The sequence below is a fragment of the Lygodium microphyllum genome, chromosome 10 (genome assembly GCF_053477565.2).
Source record: "Lygodium microphyllum isolate KBCC chromosome 10, Lygodium_microphyllum_v1.1.10, whole genome shotgun sequence".
NCBI classification, from domain to species: Eukaryota; Viridiplantae; Streptophyta; class Polypodiopsida; order Schizaeales; family Lygodiaceae; genus Lygodium; species Lygodium microphyllum.
In genome coordinates, this window is record NC_141144.1 from 86,196,758 (window position 1) to 86,216,619 (window position 19,862).

Sequence of the window (19,862 nt, forward strand, 5' to 3'; positions counted from 1 at the left end):
AATCTGTCACTCTTGCAGGACTGAAAACCTTTTCCTGTTCTGGATTTTGATTGCCCTTGGTAGGACTAGGATCTTGTAGGATGTTTGACCCTTCAATCCTTGGTAGGACTAGGATCTTGCAGGATATTTGTCCTTGGCAAGATTGGTGGAGTCTTGTAGGACGTTTGACCCTCCAATCCTCTTTAGTTAATCAAATTTATTATCTCATGATCAAAGACTGCGCATGGATTGCCACCAAAGCCTATTCTCTTTGGGCATTGCATAAATCTAAAGCTCGGTGGAAATTGACAATAATGGAGGGATGGATCATAAGACACAATTCAAATGCAAGGTATTCATTCGGAGAATGTTTGGTGGAGGGCCTCCCTCTTGCATCAGCCCTTCACCGTAGAGGTATATCTAATGGGAATTGTTTCTTTTGTACCACTACGATGGAGTCTTCCTTTCACACATTCATTTCTTGTACTTTTGCTCAAAAGATTTGGACCCTTCTCTTGGACATTTGGCGTGTGGTGGTGGGCACAAGGATGCGTACGCTTGATTGGGTTTTTGGAAAAGCTAAATACAATGGTTTGCCACAACCTCACATGACGAATCTTTTTCACATTTTTAGATTTTGGGGTTGCTCACATGTTTGGATCACTCGCAACGTGTTCATTTTTTATGCCGCCTTGGGCATTCAATGTCATGTTGTGAAGCTTAAGGGCCTTCTGCAATGGCAACTTGACCTTTTATAGCATGCTGATATCTTGGTTAAAGAAGATTTAGTTCCTTGGCATATTATGACAATCTCCTTTGTTCCTTTATTGTGACTTTGTATCTTTTATGCATGATGGACTAGAGCCATCTTGCATCTTGTAATCTTGTACTTGTATTTTTTCGTAAGTAATACAATTACCTATTACATAGAGAGAGAGAGAGAGAGAGAGAGAGAGAGAGAGAGAGAGAGAGGGAGAAATTATTACTTTCAAAAAAATTGTAACTTTCCAATCTCTCTTTCTCCCTTCTCTCCCTCTAAAATACCTCTCTCTCTCCCCTTCCCTTGGTCTTGGCCTCATCCCTCCCTCTCTATACATTTAGCTTTCAGCATGAGCCCAAACACCAAATGACAAAATAGTAGAGAAAAAAACATGTAGCATCACAAATTTAGAAAGATTCATAACGACTTACATGATATCCACTTGGAATCTCACAACCTTCGAGGAATTTAGATCCCCCATTGTCTTTTAATCACAAGACGTGACCAAGCAACATGGAAAATATGGTTCTCCGGTAGACTGATAACTCACAGTCTCACAAGATCCAATAAAATATGCTTTAATAGAAATAATATACAAAATGCAGTAAGTTGCGTTTTATACGCAACTTCTATCACGGACACTAGCCCGTCAACAACTTGCATGCAGCTGAACAACAGGAAGAAGATACGGTCACGTTGCGAGGGGCAACGATCTTCAGGGAGAGATAGAGATCAGCACCTGAGTATATTTCATGCTGGAGGCAACAAGCAGGGAGAGCGGGCTTTGCCTTCCCCCTTCAATGGACGTCAGGAACGGCGGCCGTATTACCAACAATGAGCAGCTGCACCAGCCACCATGGGATTCAGAAGCAAAAGCTTGGTGGCACCGTGATGCCCTCGAAAACCTCGAGGACGAGGAGGAGCAGAAAGACGACGACAGCGGCCTGCCCTTGCCGTTGCAACCGGCTGACGCTCATTCGGCCTCGAGCCCTGCGCCTGTCACCCCCCTTGTCACCCTCCCGTACGACCGTGTCCTCAGCGTGTATGCAGATCTCCGTCGCACAACCTTTATGCTCTACTGTGTTGATCACCGCTCGCCGTGCAGGGCCACCGAAGTCCAGCGATGGCTGGGCATGCAGGAGATCATCCAACTCAATGTGCAGAATCTCTGGGGCCTGGGTAGAGGGTTTTATTTGGTCAGAGTAAATGATATGGAGACGGTCGAGCGTGTGCTATGCAATGTTACTCTGCCCTTTTGCGGTTCTGTGGCTTATGCATTGCCATACGCCCCATCCTTCTGCCCGACGAAGGAACCTGTCCGAAAATGTCCACTATGGGTTTTGTTCCCACATTTTCCTTTGTTCTTGAGGCCATTTGTCAATCAAATAGCCAGTTGTCTGGGTAAAGTGCTGTACCTGCCAGCCGAGAAGGATATAGATCTCTCAGCCACTCCCAGAGCATGCATATACTGGGACTTGTCCAAGGACTTCCCTCAGTTCCTGTTGGTTGACATCAGACCCCTTAAGCCAAAGAAGATTTCTGTTTTTTTCTCTCCTTGCCCACATTTGTGTTTCATATGTAAACGAATTTGCCATACAGTGGTGGATTGCCCTTTGAAATTGCAGGAAAGGCTAGCCAATCCTAGCCTCATGAAGGTTCAAATGTCAACAAATGAGAACAAGTTACAGCAGCTGAAAGGGCCTATAAACGCATCATGGATGCCCAATCCCAATCCGAATAATATCTCTCTCGTGCTGCATTCAGAACAGCTGTTGGAAAAGCCTTGTGATTTGACATGTACAGGAAGCATTTCCTCTCAAAAGAGCTCTTTGGATCATGTCGGAATGCACGAGCATTCAGTGTCCTTCGAAAAAAATGAACCAATGCATGTTCCCAAAACAGCAACGTCTTTGCAGAGATTTGGAGTTGATGACTCTTTGATTTTATTAGATAAAGAAGAGACTTGGAAAGAACATATGAAGGGTGGAGTCTATGAAATGCGTCCTATTGAAGATGCGAAAGGGACATTTGTCCAGCCCACCTTCAATGTTGGTACCTTCTTTGCATACAAAAAAGTTTCTGAGCAATCCAAGGCCATTTATAACATTAAGTTCACAATATTTGGGTGGAGCTTGTTAGTTAAGCTTGTGTTCAAATCTCCGGCAAAAAAGAAAATTTGGATCACTGTCATCTAGAATCTTGTCTTCAGTTTTATGTCCCATGGAATGATTGATTGAATGATGAGAACTATTCTTTGCTTTGGAGGGACAAGCTGTCTGAGAACATTATTGATCTCAGCAAATAGGTAAACTTTTGTGTACTTTGTTCCAAGACATAAGCTGTTTAGAATGCCGCATACTGTTCTTCCATTACAAACCCCAAGTAATCTATGGGCATAACATTAGCCACAAGCTGTCTGAGAACATTATTGATCTCAGCAAATAGGTAAACTTTTGTGTACTTTGTTCCAAGACATAAGCTATTTAGAATGCCACCTACTGTTCTTCCATTACAAACCCCAAGTAATCTATGGGCATAACATTAGCCACTGGAGAGCTGCACCAAGTTTATGAATATAAAGGTGGTGAATATCTATAAAGATAAGCATGAGTTAAGTCTGGTTTGGGGCTGGATGTGGAAACCGTGAATGGCTTCTACCAGTTCTCGAGAATTGGTGGTAGACTTGAATGTCTAAATTAGCATGGATGGTTTCTAGGAACAATTTTAGGAGTGGTCAGATTGGAAGGAACCTGACATCCCCACAGGGTCTACCATCCTCAGTTTTATGTACATATTCAGAGTGAAAGGAATCATGACAATGTTAATCAGATTTAAAACTTAGGACCTTCTTGCCTCAGATCAGGACTGACAAGATGGACAATACATGAAGGATCAAGCATACATGGGCAATACATGAAGGATCAAGCATATGTGACTGCACAAGGAAGCTTTGTCAAAAAGATTAGTGGTTGGATGTTTGTCTGCCATTGCCAGACATTCATAGATGAAGATGGAAGTATCACAGCGCGTAGCTTATGAGCAAAGAACACAACCATGCACACAAGTTACAGAAACAAGCTGATTAGATCTGTGAATGCTTGACTACAACCACCATCAAAGGGATAGAATGAGATATGTGCATGCATCCACTGGGAGTTCTCAGAAAAATCATGACCCTTGGCACATGGAGAGTGGGTTACAGTTGGGCTCTCAGCATCAGTCAGTCTGAATTTGTGCATGGCCCCTTATGTGTGGATTTGGTTAGGTAGGTTGCTAAATAGGCAGATTGGACAACAGCCATTGTTGAGCAGTTACATGCTGGGATTTTTAGGCCTCCAGCAAGCCTGCTGTGTAATCAGCTCAGGATAATAGGCACCATAGTTCCAGTTTCCTGTCTCAGTCTCCCTGCAAAAAATGGCTGAAAAACGGGTAGAACAGCCTTGGAATACCTATCAGCAGAAAATTGAGACAAAGAACTGGAGCAGAGAGGCATGAACAGGAGTGCATAAGCCTCGACCTGATGCAAATGAAATTAGATAGCATTGTGTGATGCAATGATGCTAGAAGCAGACCTGATGCAAATGAAATTAGATAGCATTGTGTGATGCAATGATGCCAGAAGCAGACTTGCATTACAAAGAAGATGCAATAGCAGCTTTATTGACTGAATGATGCTGCTGCCAGCTCAATTGGTGAAGAAAGTTAGGTGCAGGATTCTCCTTGGTGATGGCAATGATAGGTGAAGATGTGGCTGTGAGAAAGCCTAGGCAACTTTGCCTTAAGCTGATGAGGGTTGTGGATACAACTGTCAGAAAAATGAAGAAATTTGTGGCTCTAGGATGTATGTAAAATTGTGATATTCTTGATGCAGTTAAATTACGTTTATATCAAAGCTTCAATGTACAAAGAAGGGGAAGAAGTGACCCACAGTAACAAATGAGAAATCCCACAGAATTAGAACTTCAAGCAGTTGATGCACATGCTTAAGGGGGAATCTTGTTTCCCAGTAATTATTGGGTGAGAAAGAGGCCCAAAAGGTCAAACTATGGGACTCAACCTTGGTAGTTACTGCTCCAGCTAGAGTGGCAGCATCAGTCAGATCCTATGCTAAAGCACAGGGGCTTCATATACTTCAATGTGTGTGTAAGGCTTGGAATAAGTATCACCGAGAAAACCTGAGGAGCAAGAGCATTTTGGCTTAGAGATCAAGACCATGTATTAGCAATGAGACTCAACTGAGAGCAAGCTCAATTGGCGGCAACACAAGTTGAACATGAGAGGCTTGGAATAAGTATCGCCAAGAAAAACTGAGTAGCAAGAGCATTTTTGCTTAGAGATCAAGACCATGTATGAGCAATGAGACTCAACTGAGAGCAAGCTCAATTGGCAGCAAGACAAGTTGAACATGAGGAGGCAGTAGCTTGGCACAAGCTTACCTTGCAAGTCTTGTACAAGTACACTACCCAACTGAAAGTGTCCTCCAGTATAATGTTCTATTTGATCCTCCTTTATTTAAACCTTCTTGCATTGATTTCAGACATAGGATGTGGATTCATGGACTGAAGTCATCAAAGAGCTCTTGCATTTGCTCAGACATTTAGATGAAAAGTCACACAGAAAGCCCAGGCAGTCCAACCGAAATGTCCTTCAATATGATGTTTTCATTGATCCACCTTAGTTAGTCTTTGGTGCGTTGATTTTGGTCATATCGTCTGGTACACACTTGGACAGACAAAGGAAAGTTTCATTAACCTCATTTCATCTCATTGGTGTGGCTTGTGTGTGGATCTCCAGATCCAGTGGCAGATATGCATTCTTGGACCAAAGACATCAAAGAACGCTTGCAATTGCTTAGACTTTGAGATTAAAGTCACAAGGAAAGCCTAGTCTTTACACTCTAGTACCACCCCCTTTCAGGCCCAAAATTGGAACAAAAAAGAGATTGTTTTTTTTGCAAATAAAGTGTGGCTAATTATATTACTTAAAAAAAAAAACCCTTGAATACAAAGAAGTGCTCATGCTCAATAGACTAGCTAGAGTTGATGCACAGTCACAAATATGTCAAGTATACAAGCCTCTTAGGGCGGTCTAGGGGGGATGGGGGCAAGAAGCCATGGAGGGGGTGTATCGCCATCTGGGGCTGCTTGCCTGCATCATGAAAAACAGGTCCTAGCTGCCCCAGGTGCGCATGAAATGAAAGCGAGCTCCTGACGAGCTCGAGACTCGCCCTGCACTTGGTCCCATCGGCCGCAGAGGGAGTGGATGATGGAGATCCAGAGCTCTGCTAATGTTGCGTCTTTCAGATGTGCCATCCGGTAAGACTCCCTACCATCTCCCAAATCTCAGAGCGGTCTGCTGTGGGCTCCAGTACCTGGCGGATGGGTAGAACCTCCAAGTTGACCACTGTGCACGACCCAGCCTCAATAAAGAATAAAGAATATCGGTCCTGCATCCCAACCTCAAACAGAAGGTGACGGCCCTAGTTGACTACCTTCTAGCAGAAAGCCCCCCATGAGATATATCCAAGGCTAGGTGCTATACGACGGAGAATGCAACATGCTTCTCTCCATACGAGCTGCGCCACCTCACATGACAAAAAGCACTGCTTTGGAGTTTCCAGAAGCTGCTGTGTGCAGTGTTTACAACCTCCATCCTTCTGCATTGGTGTTAACCAACTCCCCACCGTGAGGCCTCCATGTGCCAATAGCCATAAGAAATACGATACCCTCCTCGGCCTCTAGCTGTCCCATAGGTGGCGCTAGAAAGTCCACCGAAAAGCATCTGTGATGCTTGTGAGATGAAGACAGGATCGAAGCTTAGGACAGAAATTAGTAGACAGTGTGAGAGTGAAGCACGACACCCAATGCAATAGACTAAAAGAGTGTAGTCTAAAAGTACAAGGTACAACCCTTAAACCTTAGGGTTGTAGGGGGTGTTCACACCCGAACACGATAAGTGCTCGTAAGTGTGTGACATATGCACATACGACATAAGACCATAAGTCTGGGGGAAAAAACCTCTCCTACCGAGAGTAAATATTGCCCTAGTGTCCTACTGATCACTGACACTCCTATGTGAGCATAGGCGTAAGTGAGACGTAAGTGAAATACCCAACAAACCCCCCTGGAGTGAAGAGTGATCAAGAGTACAAGGATCATCCGTCACCAAAGGAGATCAAATTTAAAGCATTGTGAAATGCTTTAAATTTGTCACGAGGAAGAGCTTTGGTGAAGATGTCTGCCATATTACTGGTGGTAGGACAATAGACAAGGCTGATATCACCTGCATGTAGCCTCTCTCTGATAAAGTGATAATGTATCTCAATGTGTTTCGTGCGTGCATGAAACATTGGGTTCCGTGCCACTGCAATGGCACTCTGACTGTCAGTGAATAAAGGAGTAGGCTTCGTAATAGGTACATCCAGATCAGCTAGTAAGCGTCTAATCCATACGCATTCAACTGTGGCAGTGAAAGTTGCCTTGTATTTAGCTTCACATGACAATGTGGCAATAGTGGACTGTTTCTTGCTAAGCCAAGATATGCAAGACGAGCCAAGAAAGAAACAATTGCCACTAGTGGAGTGACGTAAATCATAATCACCAGCCCAATCAGAATCACTGTAAGCATGTAACTGCAGTGGTCCCCCCTTGGCATAAAGCAATCCAAGAGATCTAGTACCTTGCAAGTAGCGGAAGACACGCTTAACAGCTTGCCAATGTGACAGGTGTGGTTGATGCATATATCTGCTCAGGGCTGAAACTGCAAATTGTATGTCCGGCCTAGTGTTGGATAGGTAAATAAGACATCCAACTGCTGGAGCATATGTGTGTATATCAAACAAATCACTATCATCATGTAATGACAGCTTTAGTCCAGGTTCCATTGGTGTACAGACTGGCTTGCAATCTTGTAAGCCAAACTTCTCAAGAAGTTTACCAATGTATCTTGACTGTGATAAACCAATACTTCTAGCATCATGTATGAACTGAATGCCCAAGTAATAATGCAAAGACCCCAAGTCTGATATGTCAAAAGTTTGCTGCAAAATTTTGTTTGAATGCTGAAATCTGATCAGCATGTGTCCTTGTAAGCAAGAGATCATCAACATATAGACAGATGATCAGCATGGATCCCCCCTCTTTGCATATGCAAAAGGTAGACTCAGATGAGCTGTTTATGAATCCTTGGCTAAGCAAGAAAGCATCTATCTTTGCATACCAAGCTCTAGGAACTTGTTTCAAGGCCATATAAAGCTTTTTTCAGCTTGCAAACCAAGTGTTCTAAGCCCTTGACTACAGAACCAATGGGCTGCTGTACATATACTTCCTCATGAAGTTTCCCAGGTAAAAATGCAGTTTTAATATCCAATTGATGTACAGTCCATCCATAATGGGCAGCCAAAGCAACCATAGACCTGATGGTTGTCATGCGGAAAGTAGGAGCAAATGTCTCCTCATAGTCAATGCCTTTCTTCTGTGTATAGCCTTTAGCTACAAGCCTTGCCTTATATTTGTCAATGGATCCATCTACATTCCGTTTCAGCTTGTAGACCCATTTTGTTCCAATGGCTTTCTTCCCGAAGGGCAAAGACACCAGATCCCATGTTTGATTCTTAGTGATAGAATCCAATTCAGCTTGCATTGCTGCCATCCAATGCACACTTTGTTGTGCATCCTCAAAACATTCAGGCTCCTCATCATCAAGGGTGCTTGCTGCCATAACAAACTCCATGGTATGTGCAGATCATGCATATGAGCTTGCCTTCTAGTACGACCAGCCATGGGTGCATTCAGATGACTTATCTTTCATAGTTTGTAAATACCATCTAGGTATTTGTCTTGCCTCTTGACTGTGCATAAGCTCTTGCTGAATTTCATTTTCAGCACTTTGCTGAATATTCAGATCAGCCAATGGCTGATTTTCTGCATTTTCCAAAGGAGCAGCTGGCTGAACATTGAGTCCACTCGCTGAAACTTCAGCTGAATCACCAAATGTAATGGGCAGCAGCCCTTGAAATACATCACGGGCAGCTTGATATGTGTCTAAACCAGCCAGGGACAATTCTGATTTTTCATCAAACAGCACATTCCTACTGACAAACACCTTTTTAGAAATAGGATCATAGAGTGTGTAGCCTTTGCTCTCACTGCTATATTGCAAAAAAATGCATTTGATAGCCTTGTTATCCAACTTTTTTCTGAGTACTTGTGGAATATGTGCATATGCAAGGCATCCAAAGGTACGAAAGTGTCCAACAGAAGGTTTCTGGCTGTTCCAAGCCTCAAAAGGTGTAATTTTCTTGAATGCTTTGGTGGGGCATTTGTTCAAAACATGGCAAGCACACATGACGGCTTCCATCCAAAAACTGTGTGGCAAGCTCTTTGCGTTCAGCATACATTTGGCCATCTCCATGAGTGACCGATTCTTCCTCTTTGCAACCCCATTCTGCTGCGGAGTATAAGCAGTAGTATACTAATGGACAATGCCCTTCTGTTTCAAAAAAGAATTCAGCATAGAAGACATGTATTCCCCCCCTCGGTCCAAACAGTAAAAGCCAAGAATGCGTCATACACTTCTGAATTTTTGACCAAAGAGTAGATCCAACAAAATCGAGTAAAGTCATCAATAAAAGTCACAAAATAGTAACATCCTCCCAATGACTTTGTCTGCATAGGCCCACATACATCTGAATGCACTAACTGCAACTTGGCTATTGCTCTAAAAGCAACATAACGGGGAAACGAAAAACGATGCATTTTCCCCAAAATACATTCTTCGCATAAGTGCTTAGGAGGTCTCTCTAGTAGAGGTAATCCATCTAACATCTGTGTACGCTGTAAGAGTATCAAGCTGTCAAAGTTCACATGCCCCATCCTAGCATGCCATAACTCTGCCTGTATCATAGCAGGAGTAAGAGTGGATGCCAAGTACGTTGATTGATCAACTGAAAGAGCATCCAACTCGTATAACCCATGACATAAAGTGCCTGTCAAGACCAAAGTCATGTGTTCTTTGTCTCTCACCATGCGTCTGTCATCATCAAATGTGACCTACAATCCACAACGTGCCAAAGAAGAAATAGAGAGCAGATTCTTCTTTATGCTTGGCACAAATAAAACATCTTGTAGGTGGAGAATAGAGCCATCAATGACTGTGAGCACAAACTCCCCAATCCCTCTAATAGGGTATGATGCATTGTTGGCACACTGTATAGATTTGCCAACTGGAGTTGCACCAACAGAAGCAAATAAATCTTTGCAAGATGTAATACGCCTAGAAGCACGACTGTAAAAAAACCAAGTGCTTGTATCCTCAGTAGAGCTAAATGCTCGATCAGCCTAAGAAGTGTCATAACTACATGTGTAAAAGCAATAGTCCCTGTTTGCAACAAAGGACACGGATTCAGTAGGAGTGGAAGGAGCATCAGAAACATACATTCTTGACTCCTCCTCCTCCTTGGCAATGCGCTTTCTGTACTCAGTGATGTAGTGGCTTGGATTTTTGCAATAATGGCATTTGCTCTTTTTGGCTTGCGTGCCCCCTTGTTTTTTACTTGCCTGTGATGTGCCAGAAGTCCCAGAACTTTGCGGAGCATTCTTTACTTGGTTGCCTTTGCCTTTCTGTCTAGCCATAAAAGCCTGCTTAGAGGCTATGGTATCCATACCACTATTTCTTCATGTTTGCTCCTCCCCTAGAAGAAAACTAACTAATTGAAGAAAAGTGATTGGCTGTGCGGTAATCCTCATGGTGAGAGCCGTATGAAAAGCCAAGTATAAAGGAGGTAATGAGTTCAAAGTGGTAGATATCATTTGTGCATCCGAATAGTACTCATCAACATTCATGAGTTGCTCACGTAAGTCTTGAATTTTGTTCAAGTGATCCTGAATAGAATCACCTTCATCCATTTTCAATGTCTCTAGCTCTTTCTTTAAGAAAGAGATATGACTCTCATTCTTGCCTGCAAACATCTGCTCCAAAGTTAGCCAAGCTTCTTGTGAAGAAGCTACTGAACGAATGTGGGGGATGATTGACCATTGAACTGCCAATGCAATCAGCGCGACAACGCCTGTGCATCCTGTGTATCCCATGCTGTTTGAGCTGCTAATCTTTGTGGAAGTGGCTGAAGTGGAGCAGGCTTAGGTGCCCGTTGTACACGTCCTCCTGGAGGAGGAGTAGCTGGAGCCACAACTCCAGGTCTGGTTTCTTCTCCATTGACATAATCCCAAAGATTTTTCGCCACAAGTACATTCTTCATCATGAAGGACCAAAGTGATTAGTTATTTTCATCCAATTTGTCTTCCTTGGATACATAGGTGAAGACATCTCCTCCCTGATTTGCCTTGATAATCAATTACCAAAAGAAGCAAAGGAGCAATGTCGAAGCGGGACCAAACTGGAAATCTGAAAAATTTCAGAAATTGCAAGGAAGAACTTTCTGCAATTAGTATACAGAGGTGCACTCTGTCAAAACTGTCTTTAATGCATGCAGTCCAAGGTGCAATCAGTGTTCAGCAACATTGTATTAGCAAAAGCCCCAAAATTTCTTACTCGAGATTTGTTCAAAACAGTCTATCAATGATTGTAACTGCAGTACATGTGCGAATGTCCTAAAAAAACATAAAAAACCCAAAATTTTTGATGAATGTGCCCAGAAATTTGCATCACTGTGTCCCAGGCACGTATCCAGAAGACTGTGCTTGCTTGCATAGAAACCGCATCTTTCAAAAATTAATTTTGGAAAAAAAAAAAACCTTAGTAATGATGGGCTGGTGGCGGGCTGCACTAGTCACAGGCGGATTGTGTTGGGGGAGTGGTCAATGTAGTGTTGACAGGCGACGTAGGGGCTAGACGGTGGTTGTGGAGAGGGCGGACGAGTGGCCTGAGTAGGCGACGAGCTGCAGAGGCGGCGCTTCACTCAGATGGGCGGCGGTGCAGAGGCAGAGCCCTGGCTCACCAATGGTGCTGGTGCTGGGTGCAGCATTTGGCAGGTTGCAGGACGACGAGCTGAGCTCTGACAATGGGCGGCACTCTGATGACGGGCGGGCGTGGCTAGAGGCAACATGACTGACGTGAGTTGGCGCGAGTTTTTGCAGTGTGGCAGGGCGTTTGGTGTGGCGTGCTGCTAACGTGGAGAGAAGCAGGTCGAGCTGCTGCAGGTCATGGTGAATTTGACAAAGCAGAGTTGAACTGAGCCAGAAGCTCCCAAAGACTGAGTGGAGTTGAGAAGAACTTGAGCTTCGGCTGAACAGAACCTGAGCTGAATAGAGCCAATGCTTTGATACCAAATGTGAGATGAAGGCAAGATCGATGCTTAGCACAGAAATCAGTAGACAGTGTGAGAGTGAAGCACGACACCCAATGCAATAGACTGAAAGAGTAGTTTGAAAGTACAATGTACAACCCTTAAACCTTAGGATTGTAGGTGGTGTTCACACCTGAACACGATAAGCGTCTGTAAGTGTGTGACATAAGCATATACGACATAAGACAATAAGTCTGGGGGAGAAAACCTCTCCTATAGAGAGTAAAAAGTGCCCCAATGTCCTACTGATCACTGACACTCCTATGTGAGCGTAGGCGTAAGTGAGGTGTAAGTGAAATATCCAACAATGCTGTGCTTCGCCCAATACTTGTTGCGCAACGGGGCCCAGTCCATGTCCTCCTGCATCAGTACGTGTCTGCCAATTCTAGCCGTGTACTCCAAGAACCTCAGTGGCTTCTTGGCGACCACAGTGGCCGGCCATAGCCACTCTCCCAGATCCCACTCCAACTCATCAAGTGGCCTGCCCTCCCATATCCAGAGGTGCCACTCTCAGAGCTCCTCCGAGAACACATAGGGGTCTAGCCGCCATGTCTTCCACTGGAGGCCAACCACCCGAATCCTCCTCCACGAAAGGACAAATATCCCCTCATCCTGCTACCCTCTATCAAGGACCAGACGCCCCCTCTCGTGCACAGTGAAGAAAGTCCCATGTGGGACGCCACCCACTCTACCTGCCACCTGTAGGGGGATACCTGTTGGTGAAAACCTAGTGGCCCATAACTCCTCGGGCTCTACCAGCTCTTGTATTGGGGGGCCAAGCCACTCCTGAGGTATTGCTTCGTCAATCTCCCTTCTCCTCAACTCAACTCCTCTTTGGCAACCTGATGTCCGTTGCAACACCTCCTCGTCCACCATTCTGTACACCTCTTGCCATGTCTTGATGGTACGAGCTGGGCCGGCCTCCCAACCAGCCCACTGAATGTGGGGGCACTCGCCAATCTACACCCCATCCCGATCTCTGACATGAGGGTTCCAGATCACTAGTTGGCGGTCTCTCTCCTCCTGGCAGCTTGGGGGGCTCTAAATCACGGCCTTATAGAGGCCCTGCCACATGCGAAGTAGGCTGCGTAGGAAAGGGGATATGGGGGGTGTGATCTAGGCCATCGTGAAGATCCATCTTAGGGATGGCCTCCAATCATTGCCAAGCCTCGGTCTACACTCCTAGAGACTCTTCTGCAATAGGACCTTCCAGGTCTACCCTCCTGGTGTGAGACTGCGGACTACTAGCTTGCTCAAAAGGGTCAGACTCTGGTACTCTTGGTCTATGATCCCAAGCTCTCCCTCTGACCGGATGATGGTCGCCCACGCCACCTTGGCCCGGGAGTCCCTGGAACAGTCTGACCTAGCCCAAAGATTCCACACTAGGCGGCGCAGCTGAACTACACAGGACGAGAAGCAGCAACATGAGGCGATGTACCAAGCCGTCACTAGGAGGACCTGGTTAACCACCAAGGCTCGATCCGCTAGGAAAAGGCGAGCAGTACTCCAGTAGGTCAGCTTCCTCCGAATAGAGTCGAGGACTAGAAGAAACTGCTGGGTAGGAGTGATGTGGAGTCCCACTTGGAACCCTAGGTAACGGACGGTCTTTGCCCTTTGCACACCCATCTAAATCCCAAGTGGACGCCCCACTCCATGCTAGAGTCCAGGTTCGTGAGGAAACCAACCGACTCTCTCTCTCTCTCTATCTCTCTCTCTCTCTCTCTTACCCCCAAAAAATCTCTCATACTCTCCTCCCCCTCGCTGGCCTTGATTTTCGCTCTTGCTACAGTGGAATGTTAACACCTCGAGAGCTAGTCTCACTCTCTCCAGTATCAGCTCATTGTCCTCTATCTAGAGTGCAGTATCATCTATATACTCTGAGTCTAATAGCTCCGTCTCCTCCCTCACCGGAAGTTGGAGGCCATGTAACCCGCTCACATGTGACTTGAGGAAGTGAGACATTGCCTTTGCAAAGAGTAGGAACAAATATGGGGCTAGAGGGTAGTCCTGCCGGATTATCAAAAGATGACGTACCAACGAGACAGTAGGGTTTGCGGGGAGGAAAACGGAGTGAACTCCGCAAACATGGAGAAGAGAAGAGAAGAGATAAGAAGCTCTGATGAATGGAATGATGAAGTTCCGAATCATGGAGTGAATGTGATATAAGGGACCAAGGGTGCTGTAGCACAAGGAAGATGATGAAGACAACCACGAACCACGAACCGCAATGTTCTCCTGAAGGGGTATGAGGTTAGTGGAGAGGCTGGAGAGAAGAGGTGATGGACTAAATGAATCAGCCGTGAAGAATGAGTGAGAGAGTGGTCTATAAATAGGCACAATCAGTCTAGGATGGCGCCCTTTTTTGGGGCTGCAAACACTAAATGCAAAATGCAGAAACGCAAAAATGCAAACTGCGGGTGAAGGGTTTCTCAACACCCCCTCTTAGGCCCAAAAGGGGAACAAGAGAAGAGTGAGGTGGAGATACAATGCTACATGTTGAAGAATGCTCATGCAGCAGGTGCCACTTGGAGAGTGTCCCTTGTGGGAAAATTGTTCACTTGCCCAAGCGCCCTAGTACAAAGATGATGAAAACATGCAATGCATAGGAGGAATGTCGAACTTTGTGTGGTGCCGAGAACCATAAGGATATGCCCGTACTCGATCTCGGGAGGTGACTCCATACTGACCAAGGGACGAAGGCAAGAAGAAGAGGAGAATAGAGGATCCCGAAGATCCAAGATTTCCACCGGAAAGAGAACCTGCAGTAAAGACTAGTAGACAAAGTGATATGGAGAACCCGAAAATCAACCCGGGAGAGAAGCCACTAGCTCCGTGCATCCATGTTGGAAGGAATACAAAGGCCTTGTCACCAAGTCGCGATTGAACCTCCGAGGTCCCGATCTAGGTGGTACCTGAAGATCATGGGTATCAGTAGAAGAGATGACTAGTCGAAGACAGCCACCCCAAAAAAGTAGAGGATGGGTGAAGAACTTCATGTGGAGTAGGTTTCCCCTCTGAGACGGGAGGTGGAGGGGCTCCCGCTGTAGTCGAAGAAGAAGTAGATGCCTCCTCTAAGGGCAAAGAAATAACATCTTCCTCTGAATCTCCCTTTGAAGTACATAGGGAATCCGAAAACTCATGGATCACGGACTCCAAAATATCTGATGATGAAGTGCCGCCGGTCGTGCCGAAGAAGGTATCTGGGATGCTAAAGAGGTCCCAGAGGTAGCCTCTCGAACCAGAGTATTCGAGGGTGGGGAAGGGTGGGGCTCAGAATGAGCAAGAGGTGGGCAATAGTTGCTGTCTCTCAGTGGAGGGAATTGGGTAGCCGAAGAAGAGGAAGGAGTTGAGCAGCCATTGTCTCTCGAAGGAGCGGACTGACGAGGAGACGGTATCAAACAATCGTTGTCTCTCGATGGAGCGGATTGTAGAGACGTAGGTCGTGGAAGCCACTGTACCTGAAAATAAGTGAGAGAAGATTGCCGTTGGCATTGTGACGATCTCCAGGAGGTCGTAGCGCCAATCGATTCTCTATGTGCTCGAAAAGACTTAGTGCACATCGGATGCGTCTTATTGCCTTGAGCATAGTACTTTGATAGCCGATGCAGAACGATCTCTGTGGCCCAGAAAGGAGAGGTGGCACAAGGAGTGCATGGTGGAAGACGCATGTACTCTGGGGGGGTGGGGAGCAAAGGTCTAAGTTAGCAAGTATCGGTGGTGTGTTCGGTGATGCCACAGTAGGAGCACCCAGTAGTCTGGACATCTGTTGGTAAAGAAGCTGTGGATACCAGTGTGCCTTGTTGAAGAAGGAAGAGGTCAGCTACCATGAACCACGAATCACAATGTTCGCCTCAAGGGGTGTGAGGGCAATGTGAAGCACGAACCGCAATGTTCGCCTGAAGGGATGGGAGGGTAGTGGAAGGGTTGGAAGTGAGCTATCAGTGGGAGGAGGATGTGACGAATAGTAAGAGGTTGCAACCAGTAGAAAAACGCAGGTGAGGAGAGAGAAATACTAAAAACGTAGGCAACAGGAGAGAGAAAGACTAAAAACGCAAGTATCAAGAGAGAGAAGACTAAAAACGTAGGCAGGATAGCCTAGCTTGTAGGAGAGAGACTAAAAATGCATGCAGCAGGACTGTGATGACGTGGCAGGCTATACAGTAGCAGGTCTGCATAGGAACAATAGTCGCCTGGCCGGAATCAGCTCCAAATTGACATTATGCAACTCAATGAATATGTTTTTGTACCAAATGATGGCTTTACTCACAAAATCAAAGTGCTCCATAGAAACCTAATAGTGTATCAAAGGCATGGGTTTCCCATGATGTGGATACAAACAAATGTTCATTCACTAACTCGTTGCGGTGATATAAGGATAGCACCAAGACAACGCTCATGCTACTATCCTCTTAATTAAAACACAACGAACCCTATATCATGCTAGGCATAAAAAAAATCAGCAATAATGAGTACCCAAATTGCATCATTCAAACACCCCACTCCCTACGTTTAGGTAGTGTTTCCGTTGCATAGGTGTAGGGGTTCATTTTGTCATGTTTTGATGTATGAAAAGTGATAAATCACAAAATTTAATAAAGAAATAGGGAAAACTGAGGCTAAACCTCATGCTCTACCACTACCATACATTCATAAACACTCATTATATTTTTCCTTATTTTTATGAAGCATTTTTCTATTTTTTTTCTTATTTTTACTTATTTTTATGCATTTATCTATCAATAATCACTATTATTTTTTGATTTTTCTTATACCAATCATTTCAATATACTAAAATCTAGTCTTATTTTTCTTTTTTCCCCATAGGAACACATTTCACCCACCTGAAATGACAAAACCAACATTTTACCCTTAAAAAATGCATGAAGAGGGCTAGAAATCAGACACCAACTGATGGAGACAGCAATGGACAGCTTTGGCTGAGATGTCCTCTACAGACGGGGTGTGGGCAGCAAGTTGAAACACTTTAAATTTGCAAAAACGAGATTTTGATGCAGTGGAAGAAGAAGAGAAGTGGATGTGAGGATAGTGGAGAGGCTGGAGAGAAGAGGTGACGGACTGAATGACTAGCCGTGAAGAATGAGTAAGGAGTGGCCTATAAATAGACACTAGACGCTCTGCGCCTAGACTCGCCCCGGTGCTTCGCACCGGGGCTGGTGCAGGTCGAGGCGGTGCACAGGTCGAGGCGGTGTGCCCTTTTCGCGGGGAGGGCGGGTGTCGGCGGACGCGTGGCACCCGCCCCCGCCATTCTTCTTGGGGAGGTTGGGGGCTGCCAAGTGGCACCCGCTCCCAACCTCCCCTTAACTAATAGTAAAGATAGTCAGTCTAGGATGGTGCCCCTTTTTTGGTGCTGCAAACCCTAAATGCAAAAACGCAAAGTGCAAGTGAAGGGTTTCTCAACACCGATCTCTCCAGCCGAAAACCCTCCCCTCGCCTACCACCTATGAGAACCCTGCTGGTAGCTGATCTGTAAAGTGCAGAGACCTTGCGGATCCATGCCTGGGGGAACCTCACCATGGTGCTCTCTAAGAAGTCCCAGTCAACCTTGTCATAGTCTTTCTCGAAGTCCAGGAATAGTACCGCCAATCCCTGACCACTATCCTGGGCCCACTCCATCGCCTCAAAGAAGGTGAAGACATTGTCTAGGATGCTTCTATCCTGGACTCTGTGTCTCATGAATGATGTTTGGAAGCATAGGGTGGAGTCGCCTATCAATCATCTTTGCTAATGCCTTATAGGCCATTAACAACAGGGTGATCGGTCTCCATTGGGATAGCTCCAATCGGTCTTTCCTTTGGGGAGGAGACTGATAAGACTTGCCAAAAGACTCCTTGGCATCCGTCCTAAACTGAAGATCTCCTGGAAGGCCAGCAGTAAGGGGTCCTTTACCACCTCCCAGTAGGTAGTGAAGAAGGCCTTAGAAAGGCCATCCTCTCCTGGGCATTTTTACCCGTCCTGTGTATGGAAAGCCTCCTCTAGTTCCTTCTTTGTGAAGGGGTCTAGGAGGGAGCGTCCCATCTCCTCTGTGACGAGGGACGGGATGTGATCCCAGACCTGCTGTCTACATCACTGTCCTCTGACTGAGGCTATCTCCTGCTGGAAGAGACGTCTGTAGTAGTCTGTGGCAATCTCCATCACCTTGTTTGGGCTAGAGCGAATCCTCCCATATTGATCCCAAAGGTTGCGTATTTGCTCTCCTGAGGTGTGGGGCTGATGCACATGGAAAAACTCCCTGCACATCGTGTCCCCCTTCTGTGCCCAAAAGGCTGTTGAGGTGCGGAATGAGAACTCCAAGCGCCTGTCCTCTAGGCCACCGAGGGCAGCTCATGCTCGCACCTCCTGTGTGTGAAGGATGGGATCCCTTGGTGCCTTCTGTAGTAATCTCTGCGTGGCTGCTAGGTCCCATCGGAGTGCTCCGTCCTCCCAGCTCTGCTGCTTGGCCTGTAGGGCTGCCTCTTGGCAGATACTGCTCAACTTGGCTAGGACCTCTGCAACCTCCTTTGCGATCCGCTCCCTCCTGCCCCACTCCCTAGTCTAAATCTGCTCAATCTGTCTCTCCACCTCCTCCCTCTCTCGTAGATCGAATTAGGGATTTGACAAGATCGTGTGTCTAGGGCACAGGCTGGGGCATCAAGTGTCACGAGAACCGGGCAGTGATCGGGCAAAGTGGTGCCAGCCAACTGCCCTACTTGGCACTTGACCTCCACGAGAGCATCCCACTCTCTCACATAAAACTTGTCCAGCCGCTCCAGCAAACTTCCGCCTAGCCGCTTGTATTCCCAAGAGAAGTCCAGCGACCTCTCCCTCCTGTGGAAAGCTAGGTCTCTCCAAGAATCACATGCTCCTACTGTCAGTGTAGGAAGACCTCCCATGCCTCCTGCTTCTCCCTAGCTATGCCTTGGTAGTTTTTGCCTTTGACCTGTTGGTCCTCTAAGGCCTCCAGGTTGTTGAAGTCTCCTCCAACAATCTAGGAGTCCACCTTTGGGAGACTTGCTGCGATCTTCACCTAGAACCTGCTGCGTGCCCTAATGTCGGTAGGGGCATAGACATTGATGACTCCAAGGCACGAGTCCCCAATATCCAATCTGATCCATAGAACCCTCCTTGCCACAATCGTCCCGTGGTCCTGTACACATGCGGTGAGGCTCGGGCCAATAGAGGTGCATACGCCTCTACTCCTGCCATGGGTATCAATGGCATGCTCCCAGTAAGTGTGTGAACTGCTTGGGAGTACCTTCCCTACCCGTTGGGCCTAGGCGGGAGTAAGCTTGTGCTCCTGCAATAGTAAGATGTCGATTCGTCCGGCAAAGGTTGGCTGCAGCTCCTGCCAAACAATCAAGTTCCTGGAACCACGTGCTCCACTGTAGTGGAGGCTGTTCACATTCCAGAGTGCAAGATGTAAACTCATAGGGAAACCTGTGATTGACTGAACAGGCATCTATTCAGTGTGGAAGCTGCTGACGAAGAAGAAGAGCTATGGGGCATGCAGATACGCTTTGCTGCTAGCTTGGATGGTGAGCTCCATTCCCCCATGGTAGCCCTCGGGGACCATGGGGGTGATAGATGCACCTGGTGGTACCACCAGGCATCACCAGGGCATCTATCATCCAGGTTGAGAGGTGTGACTCTATACATTGGTAGAAACGGGCCGCTTGTGCCAGGGGCCGCTCGATCACATCCATCGGAGCTCTCCACTGCGGAGGGGCTTGAAAGATAATGCTCAGATGTGGGACCTATGCCCTAGTCCACCTGTTAATGTCCATCATGCAACCTGGCCACTGCTGGGAGAAAAGTGCTAGTTCT

The 19,862-nt window shown here is 46.2% G+C and overlaps 1 protein-coding gene across 1 annotated transcript in view; it reads left to right on the forward strand.

The window, feature by feature from the left end:
- The first annotated feature begins 1,371 nt into the window (after window positions 1-1,371).
- The window catches only part of LOC148030244 (uncharacterized), a 57,741-nt gene continuing 39,250 nt past the window's right edge, over window positions 1,372-19,862 (forward strand). Inside the window, exon 1 of the mRNA XM_087686530.1 lies at window positions 1,372-2,787. Within this exon, the coding sequence (XP_087542656.1) occupies window positions 1,492-2,787 (1,296 nt within the window). The 5' untranslated portion in view covers window positions 1,372-1,491. The remainder of the gene's footprint in view (window positions 2,788-19,862) is intronic.